Raw genomic sequence first — 9,733 nt, 5'->3', positions numbered from 1 at the left:
CTGCCACTGTCTAAGTTCAAAGTGGGGCAGCTAGATGGCGCAGTGGATAGAGCTCCGGCCTTGGAGTCAGACCTGAATTCAAATCTAGCCTGAGACACTTGACACTTAATAGCAGTGTGACCCTAGGCAAGTCACTTAATCCTGATTGCCTCACACACAAAAAAAGAAAAAAAGCAAACTCATTACCAGAGCATTTATTTATTTATTTACTTATTTATGCAGCATTTATTAAACACTTTTCTGCATAAGCCATTGTACTAAATGCAGTAGATATAACTATAAGCAAGACAGACAGACCAGACCTATACTATTTCAGTAATCCCACTGTCTTCCCACCACTAATCTTGTCCTTTTCAAATTTATCTCGCATACTACTTCCATGTTATTCATTCTAAAGCACTGCTTTTATCACTGCATCCTCTCCTGCTCAAATCTTCTTCAACATCTCTTTATTACCTAACAAATTCCTCAACCCGTCATTCAAGGCCCTCTACTATATGACCCCAACCAATCTTTCTGCAAATGTCTTGTCCCTCCAGCTGTTATCATGACTGTTGAAACATTACCCATCCTTCAATGAAAATATATTATAACCAAAAAGACTTAAAAGTTTTAGTTAACTGATATAAGGAACTGAGATGATTATCTTTGGAAAGAGAAAATTGAGGGAAGCTATGATCACTGTCTTCAAACACCTGAAAGATTATCCTTAAGAAGAGAGTCTACACTTGTTCTGAGAAGTTCTAGAATGAAAAACCAGGACTAATAGGTGGAAGTTATAGGGAAGATTGTTTTCAGCTTCATATAGGCCATTCTAATTATTAGAATGGTCTAAAAATGGTATGGGGTGCCTTAGGAAGTAAAGAACTCTTTACCACTAGAGATGTTTAAGTAAAAGCTGGACAATGGCTTGTTGGGGAAGGTATGGAAATGATTCATGCATCAGGCACAGGAGTGGATTAGGCCCCACAAAGTCCCTTCCCATTCTGAGACTCTCTAATTCTAGAAATGTTTTCTCCCTCACTGAGCCTTTCTGGATCTTCGAAGCCTGGTACAGAGGAAAGAGGACCTATGTACATTCAAATCCTGTCTCTTTCATTTATTAGCTGAGACTTCGGGTGAATCACTTCTCTGACCCTCAGTTTCTTTATCAGACAAATGACAGGGATGTACTTGATTTCCTCAGACGTCCCTTCCAGCTCTAAATCTATGATCCAAAGATTTCCCTCCTCTTAACCACTGGGGGATTTTGTAATTCTTATCTCACATCCTTATTTCATAGTTAACTGAGTCCTTCTCTAAATCTCTTCCTAAACAATAAACACCTTGAGGACAAAGGCTGTGTTTTACTCACCTTGACATCAACCTATCGCACCCAGCACATTGCACGGGTAGAGTTGGTGCTCCATACATATTTGTTCAAATATATCGAATTGAGGTCATTAGGGCAGGTCAAGTCTAGAAGCATTTATTAAACACCTATTATGTGCTAGGCATTATGTCAAGTACTGCTGTTATTCACCACTCCATTTGATGGATAAGGTACAGGCTCAAGGAGGTTAACAAATTACCACTTACAAGATTAGACCCAAGTGAGGGCTTCCAACTTCTCCAGTGGACTGTTGGAGCATCTGATCAACACACTATTATTTTCACTTTTGACATTTTTGATAGTGACTTCTTGGGGAGTAAACACATTGTTTTTTTTCTACTAATGTTTTATGAGAAAGTTTTTTACTTTTCAAAAATACACAAAAACCTACTGTTTTCTTAAGTATGATTTTATTTTAGCCAGGTACCAAGACATTTTCCAGTAGGACAAGCTTCCAATAATATATTAAAAATCAATAGAGTCAGAAGATATGGTGGGGAAAAAGCCAGTTTTGCTGGTACACTTCTGTTCCATAAAACAAGAGATATCTCTATTTATATAAAATCATAACAACACACTCACACACAAAGATTCATTATTTCATCAGTGCAGACTGCATTTTCTCCACAACTCAGCAGGCTGTTTCATGGGCCCCTCCGAACGTGGCTGGTCTAGTCCTTGTGTGGATAGACACACACAGTCCATCCCTGGAGAGCCCACATTATCCCACATGCACAAGTGAAAACCTCAATCTTCCAGCCTAAAGGTGAAATGCACCAAGCTCTCAGGGTACCTGAAGGAGTTAAAAAAAAAGCCATGAAAAGTCTTCCACATGAATTATGTCCAAGAATATCACTCCAAAAATTATACATGTCAGAGGGGCAACATGACATAGTGGAAAGGGCATTGGATTTGGTATCAGAGGACCTGAGTTCAAGTCCCAGTTCCAATGAACAGTAATTCACATTTATATATAGTTTAAAGGTTTATAAGGCAACAAATCTGTGGAATAGGTAATGAGAACAGCTGACATTCACACAGTGCTTTATAGTTTCCAGAGCAGCTCACATGCATTTTCTTATTTGAAATTGGTACTAGAGGGTTTGTCTTTTTTTTAACCAGATTCTTGATTTCATCAGTGTAGGGGGTCCTGGTGAGCAGTCATCTCCCCAAATGGAGATTTACCCATTCTTGACAATATATAGTATCAAACGGTTGCTTGGGGGTACCAGAAGGTTAAGTGACTTGCCTATGGTCCTACAGCCACTGGGTGCTAGAAGCAGTTCTGGAACTCAGGTCTTCCCGCTGCTACTCCCTGCACACCCCCAACCTTGTCATCTGACCCATCACTGTAACCAGGGGAGTCCGTGATCTTGCCATCCTACCCTCAGCTTCAATCTTAGGCCCTCCAGCTACACTTTCTTAGGTGCGTTTATTTCCTGGAGAGCAAGGATTATATCATTTTTTCTCTTTGTATTTCCTCTACTTAGAACAGTGGTTGGCACATAGTAAGCTCCAAATAAATGCTCATTCATTCATCTATCCATCCTTTCATTCTTGACTCTGAGCCACCCCTTTATCCATGATGCCATGTTGCCTGTCACTATAGGTGTCATTATTTCCTTTTAACAGACATGGAAATTGAGGATCAGAGGAGTTATTACTTATGTATCATCACACAGTATCAGAGGCAAGATTTGAACACTGGTCTTTGTTAACAATGCAGCACTCTATTCATTTTGCCATATCTATTGTTATTATCACTAAATACCATAAACAAAGGAGGAAACTAAGTCTCATAGAGATTAAGTGGCTTGCCAAAGAGCTGATAGATGTCAGGGCCAGGATTCAAACCAAGGACTCTTGAGGCTGAATTCAATGCTCTTTTCATTCTATCCTGACTCTTTTTGGGGCTATTAGATCCAAGGCAAGTCATTTAACCTCCACCTCTGTCTCCTCTCATATCAAATCCTTACACTGCTTGCTTCATTGGGGCATTGAGAGAGAAACACTTTGCACAAATCTCCACAATCTCCACAAATCTCCAAGGTGCTTCAAATGTGAGTGAGGTGAGCTGTGATGAATAGCCCAGAAAGGCAAACCTCACATTTCTCTCAGTCCTCAGTGAAAAAGCACTGACTAACCTGCTTAGGGAAGGAAAAAAGAAAGAGAGAGAGAGAGAGAGAACAGAAAAGAAGAGAAAAGAAAAGGAAAAAAAACTGATCTTGTTTTGAATCCTAATTGTTCAGCTAAAATAAAAATCCCAGAATCCAAGAATTAGGCCAGATGGGGTTTCATCCCTAGGAGAGATACGTAATGCAGATGGAGATAAATGAGAAAGTCCTCCGTGGGACTTGTGAAGCTGATGTCATGTAATCACAGTCTCATCTTCCTAGTTTTCCCCCAAGGTCAGTTGTTACATTTGATCATTTTCCCTCGGAGGCTGAAGTATGTGGCTTTATCTTTTTGGCAGCTTCCAGAACAGAGGCAGGGTCGACTTTATCTCCAAACTCTTTCTCTCGGTGCTCTAGGAGAATGCCCTGACAAGAAAGTGAGACAATGTTAGTTCTTCCTTGTTGTAGATAGGAGAGGGGAAAGGGAAGAGCGGAGGCAAGAAGGGGTTACCAAGGGTGGGGAACCTGTGACCTCACATGTGGTCCTCAAGTACAGCCCTTTGACTGAATCCAAACTTCCCAGAACAAATCCTGGCACTACCAGGCACACGCCCTGAAGAAGGAGGTCAAAGGCAGAAAGAAAGGCCTCAGACACAACAAAAATATTCATAGCAGCACTTTTCATTATGGTAAAAAACTGACAACAAACTGTAAAACTATTGATTGGCAGATGGTTGAACAAATTTTGAAGTATGAATGGAATGGGGGAAAAATGTTGATTTTGTTTTGAGTTCTAATTGTTCAGTCAAAATAAAAATCCAGAATCCAAGAAAGAGTCCAGATGGGGTTTAACCCCTAGAAGAAATATGAAATGCAGATGCATAGAAGGAAGTCCTCAATGGGGCGTCTATTCTAAGAAATGATGGCTATTCAGAGAAACATGGGAAGACTTGTACGAATAGATTTAAAGTCAAGCAGAACAAGTATAATACACAAAATCACTACAGTAAATAGAGGAAAGTAATTCTCAAATGAAATCAGACTAATTAACTGTAATGTCAAATCTTAATCTCAGGTACTATGCAAAGTGTTGGGGATACAATTACAAAAAAAAAGAAAAGAAACAATCACCCTCTATTTTTAAAAAATTCAGTTTTATTTTAATTTCCATTCTAAATGCTTTCCCCCTTCTGTTCCCCACCCATTGAAATGGAAAGATAAATAAAATCTATTACAATATGTACAGACATGCAAAACAAATGGACCATATTCCATGGACCATATTCCAAGAAAAAAAAAGCAAGAAATAGGAGAAAATATGCTTTAGTCTGTACTCTGAGCCCATCAGCTCTGTTTCTGGAGGTGGATAGCTGACCGAGAGAATATATAGGGAGAAAAGGGTCTGGGACAGAGGTTTAGGGAACACCAGTGGTTAGAAGTCATGATAAGGATGATCTAACAAAAGAAAAAGAGGGAAAAAAATAGGCAGGCAGATAGGAGGAGAACTGGGAAAGAGAGAATCCTGAAAATCCAGAGAGAAGAATATCTAGGAGAGGGTGATCAACTGCCAAATGTAGTAGACAGGTCAAGGAAGATGAAGAATGAGAAAAAGCCACCCAATCTGGCAATTAAGAGACTGCCTGACAATGACACATTGTTCCCTTCTTTTCAGCACCTAGCACATGGCAGGCACGGCTATTTGAATGGTGTTAAAAACCAAATGTTGCATACGTTGTCACAATTATTGCACATATTGATTTGTTTATTTTCTTTGTTGCAATGGAGGGTTCAATAGAGCAGAGGAAGGAGATCAGAAAATTACTTTCATGTAAAACCCAAAAGTATGACCTAGGCCTGTTGCTGGGCTCCATAAGCAAAAGGATTTGTGGAGATTTTTTTTTTAATTAAAAAACCCTTTTTACTTATTTAAAAGTGTTTGATTAAAATATGTTTTAAGTTGTCCAGGGTGCTGAAAGAAAGGAAATTAATAGACAAAGAAGACAGGAAAAGCATGGTATGGGAAAATTAGTTTGGAAGAGGAAGAAGAGGAAGAAGAGGAACAGGAGGAGAAGTAGAAGAAGAAGAAGAAGAAGAAATGTCTATGGTGTTCTAAAATCACCCCTAGAAATCTAATTTTGAAAATTTCTGCCTTGGTAGCAACTGAAAAGCTTTCCATTTTCTCAAAGTAATACACTTCAAAGGGATGGCTACCAAAACAAAACAAAACAAGATTGGGCTACCTTTGCCGTAATTTTGTTAAGAGACAACTGCCTGTCTGATCATGACTTTGATGATTAAGAAATCAACTTTCTCAATGGGAGCCACGTCCTCTCATGACAGGCCCTCCTGAAAAAGTGAACAAGCGGCAGAGCGAAAAACAGACTCAGTTCCTTTGCCCTTCAGGAAAGAAGTGAGCTGGCTGCACTGCCCAAAGGACATTAGAAAGGAGCAGTGAAATCAGTTCACATATCAAAGTAAAGAAGGGAAAGAAGAGAAAATTCACTGTCAAGAAACACTTGTTGAATAGTTATAGAACTCTCTAAATGCTATAACAACAACACTGACACTGCTAGGTGGTGCCATGGTGCATAGGGTGCTGGACTTGGAGACATGAAAACCTGAGTTCAAATCCAGTTTCAGATATTTACTTAGCTGTGTGACCTTGGGCAACGTACTTAACCTCTCTCAGCCTCAATTTCCTCATCTGTAAAATGAGAATAATAATAGCACTTACTTCCCAGGATTGTTATGAGGATAAAATGAGATTTTTGTAAAGTGCACTGCAAACTTTAAATTGCTATATAAATGCTAGAAGTGGTAGTAGTAGTAGTAGTAGTAGTAATAGTGGTAGTAGTGGTGGTGGTGGTAATGGTAGAAGTAGTAGTGGGTGAAGTAGTGATAGCACCAGAGGCGGTAGTGGTAGAAGTACTAGTGATAGCAATAGTGGTAGTGGTGGTAGTGGTGGTGCTGATGGTAGTAGTAGTACTAGTAATAGTAGTAGTAATGGTGCTGGTGGTGATGGTGGTAATTACCATTTGTATGACCTTGGAAGTTACATCATCTCCCTAAGCCCATTTCCTCTTCAGCAGGATGGGGACAATAATGACAAAAATGCATGATAATTAGAAAGTGCCTTGTAAACGTAAAGGGCTTTATAAATACTATAATTATTGCTAAGAAATCTGAAAGCACGGTTTGGGTCTCTGCCAGCAGAGCCAACTCAACATCCAACCTCCATCTCTAAGGATACAGGGTGGGGATTTTTCTAAGAGCAGAATCAAACAAAATTCTTAGCAGTGTTGACTTGTGGGTGAGGGAGAGAAAACAGCAGCTTTTGGGTGAATAACACATCCTCCAGGGATGAAGGTGGGTGTGCCACCCATGATCTTCTGGAGCTAAACCTTCCTTGTAGGAATGAGTACCCAGGGAGTCATTAGAAGGCAAAATCTAGCATGTTGGCCAAACCTTGGCCCAAGGGCTGCCGATAAGGAGTGGAGGAAAACAGCATCTTAGAATGTCTGAGCAATAAGGAACCTTGGAAATCTCTCTAGGCCCATCATTCACAGGTAGAATTAAATAAGAGAGTAAGTTAGTAGCAGATACAGAACTAGCACTCAGGTTAGCCTCGTTGCTAGCCTTAGAGGCAGCTAGGTGGCACACTGGATACTACTGGACCTGTAGTGGGGAAAACCTCAGTATCCTGTCTTCATACACTTACTAGCTGTGCAACTCTGGGCAAGTTTCTGAACTCCTAACCTCAGTTTCCTCATCTGTAAAATGGGAATAATAGTGCTTATCTCCCACAGTTGTTCTGAATGTAACATGAGATAATAGATGTAAAATGCTATATAAATCTTGACAATTATTATTATTATTAATGACCCTTTTCTCATGAGGGATGCCTCATTTATTTATATTATCAATGAAAAAATTAGCAAGTAATCTTCCCTTCAGTGTCATCTGTTTAAAACATTGGACAGGGGAACAATTAAGAATTCATACAGCACTTTGTGTTTTCAGAGCAATCATTTCAGATTATTTTCAGAAGACCCATGTGAGGTAACAAAGATGGTATTATCCCACCAGACAAATTAGAAAAATTACCTACACAGAGGTGCAGTGATTTGTTCAAAAGTTCACAATTAATTAGCTGGGAAGACCAGGATTGAAAGCGAGGTCTCCTACGCTCTTTCCAACAGGCTATACTGCTGAAGGCTTACTGGAGTAAGCCTTCAATTAACTGGATCAATTAACTGGAGAATGAAGCTGCCAAATTGTTATTCCTAGAATACAGATCTGGTCAGCACTCCCATTCAGAAACTTTCAATAGCTCCCTATGGCCTCTAGGATGATGCATTGAAAAAAAAAATCATCAGCCTGGCTTTCAAATGTTCCTACTCTCTGGCTCCCCACCCACCTTTCTAGTCTTATTTAGAATATTCCTCTTGACGCACTCATCACTCCAGAAAAACAGGCCTGATCAATGCTTCCTCTCAGAGCCTTTGAACAGGTGGTTCCTCGTTCCTCACTTGTCAGTGCCTGGATTTCCCTCCCTCTTCACCTCTGCTACAGAGACTCCCCAACTTCCTTTAAAACCGTGTTTTCAAGTACTGCAGCCTACATAAAGTTTTTTGTGTTCCCCTGCGGTTAGCACTCTCTCCTTAAGATCATTTTGTCTATATTTTCTATTTACTTGTCAGGGTACACATTATGTTCCTTGGTGGAATTAAGCACCTTCAAAGGCAGGGATAATTTCATTTTGGTTCTTTGTGTCTTATCCCCTAGCAAAGAGCCTTCCACATAATAAGTGTTTAATGAAACTTTGCCAAGTTGGATTGAAGAGTAAGGAGGCTTTGAGGAAGTCAAGGAAGAAAAAAACAACAAAGTAAAGATTAAAATTAAGTTAGCACCTCCAGCAGGAAGGATTTTGGGTCCTATTTAATTACCAGTCCTGGAAATTCTGATTAAAAGTGATACTAATTTAGAGGAAGGATCAGCCCATCTTTGGGCAAAGCTGAACTAGCTATGCAGGTAAAAGCCAAAGCTGTCTTTGAAAGATTTGAGAAAAGCAAAGATAGTCAGGAGGAGGCTACTCTGAAGGTTCGATTTCTGGTGACTAAGCCTGGATTCCTACAAGTAGCTTCAGGGAAAGACAGTGGCTGAGGTTGGGGGTGGGGGGGGAGGCAGAGTACAATTGAACACTCCATAAGGTATGCAGTTTGGGGCTCCTAGATCCTTTACATACTGTTAAAATAGGTCACAAAATAATTGAGAGGCAGTATAGTATAACCCTAATAAATTAATAAATGCTTTATCATTCATTCATTCATTTGTTCACTAACATTATGACTAGCCTTCAGTTTTTTTCTTCCATAAAATGAGGGAGTAAAGGTGGGGCAGAGAAACCAGGTGTAATAGTGCATGCCTATCATCCCTGCTAGGAGGGAGGCTGAGGCTGGGGGAATCACTTGAGCTTACTGGTTCTCAGCTGCAATAGGGCTAAAGCCAATTGGGTGCCTGAGCTGTCTGGTGCTAATATGGCGAGCCCCTAGGAGTGGGGGAACATTGGGGGGTGGGGAATGCCAGGGTGTCTAAGGAGGGGTGAACTGGCACAGATTGGACGTGGAGTGCAAAGTTTCCGGGCCAATCCATTTGGACTTCCAGCCTAGGTGAGATAGGGAGACCCGGCCTCCAGACAAGCAACCAAATAAGCAGGTTGGACTAGACTTTCCTCAGTCTGTGAAATCCATAAAACACGTCTCTGTTTCCTGTTTGTAAAATGGAGGTGATATTTTTAATATCCACCCGACAGGATCTACATGAGAGTTATTGCTGCTGCTACTTTTGTTGTTGTTCAGTTGTTTCAGTCTTGTCCTACTCTTTATAACCCCATTTGGGGTTTTGTTGGCACAGATACGGGAGTGGTTTGCCATCAGCTCATTTTACAGATGAAGAAACCGAAGCAAACAGAATTAAGTGACTTGCCCAGAGTAACATAGGTAGGAAGTGTCTGAGGCCAGATTTTAACTCAGAAAGATAAGCCTTCCTGCCTCCAGGCCCTGTGTTCTACCCACTGAGCCACCTTGCTGCCTTGAAAACATGTACATATGATTTATTGCTGTTGTTGTGGTGGTTAACTACCACTGCAGCTACTACTACTAACTACTACTGCTGCTACTACTACTAACTACTACTAACTACTGCTGCTGCTACTACTACTAACTACTGCTGCTGCTACTACTACTAA

At 40.4% G+C, this 9,733-nt stretch overlaps 1 protein-coding gene across 3 annotated transcripts in view; it reads right to left on the bottom strand.

The window, feature by feature from the left end:
- Positions 1–3,185: 3,185 nt before the first annotated feature.
- Positions 3,186–9,733, bottom strand: part of PRXL2A (peroxiredoxin like 2A) — a 44,003-nt gene continuing 37,455 nt past the window's right edge. For all 3 annotated transcript variants that reach the window (XM_027857440.1, XM_027857431.1, XM_027857451.1), the window contains exon 6: positions 3,186–3,912. In XM_027857440.1, the coding sequence (XP_027713241.1) occupies positions 3,799–3,912 (114 nt within the window). In that variant the 3' untranslated portion in view covers positions 3,186–3,798. The remainder of the gene's footprint in view (positions 3,913–9,733) is intronic.

The sequence above is a fragment of the Vombatus ursinus genome, unplaced genomic scaffold (assembly GCF_900497805.2).
Source record: "Vombatus ursinus unplaced genomic scaffold, bare-nosed wombat genome assembly UNPS02000749.1, whole genome shotgun sequence".
NCBI lineage: Eukaryota > Metazoa > Chordata > Mammalia > Diprotodontia > Vombatidae > Vombatus > Vombatus ursinus.
This window is presented reverse-complemented; position numbering and strand designations above follow the sequence as displayed.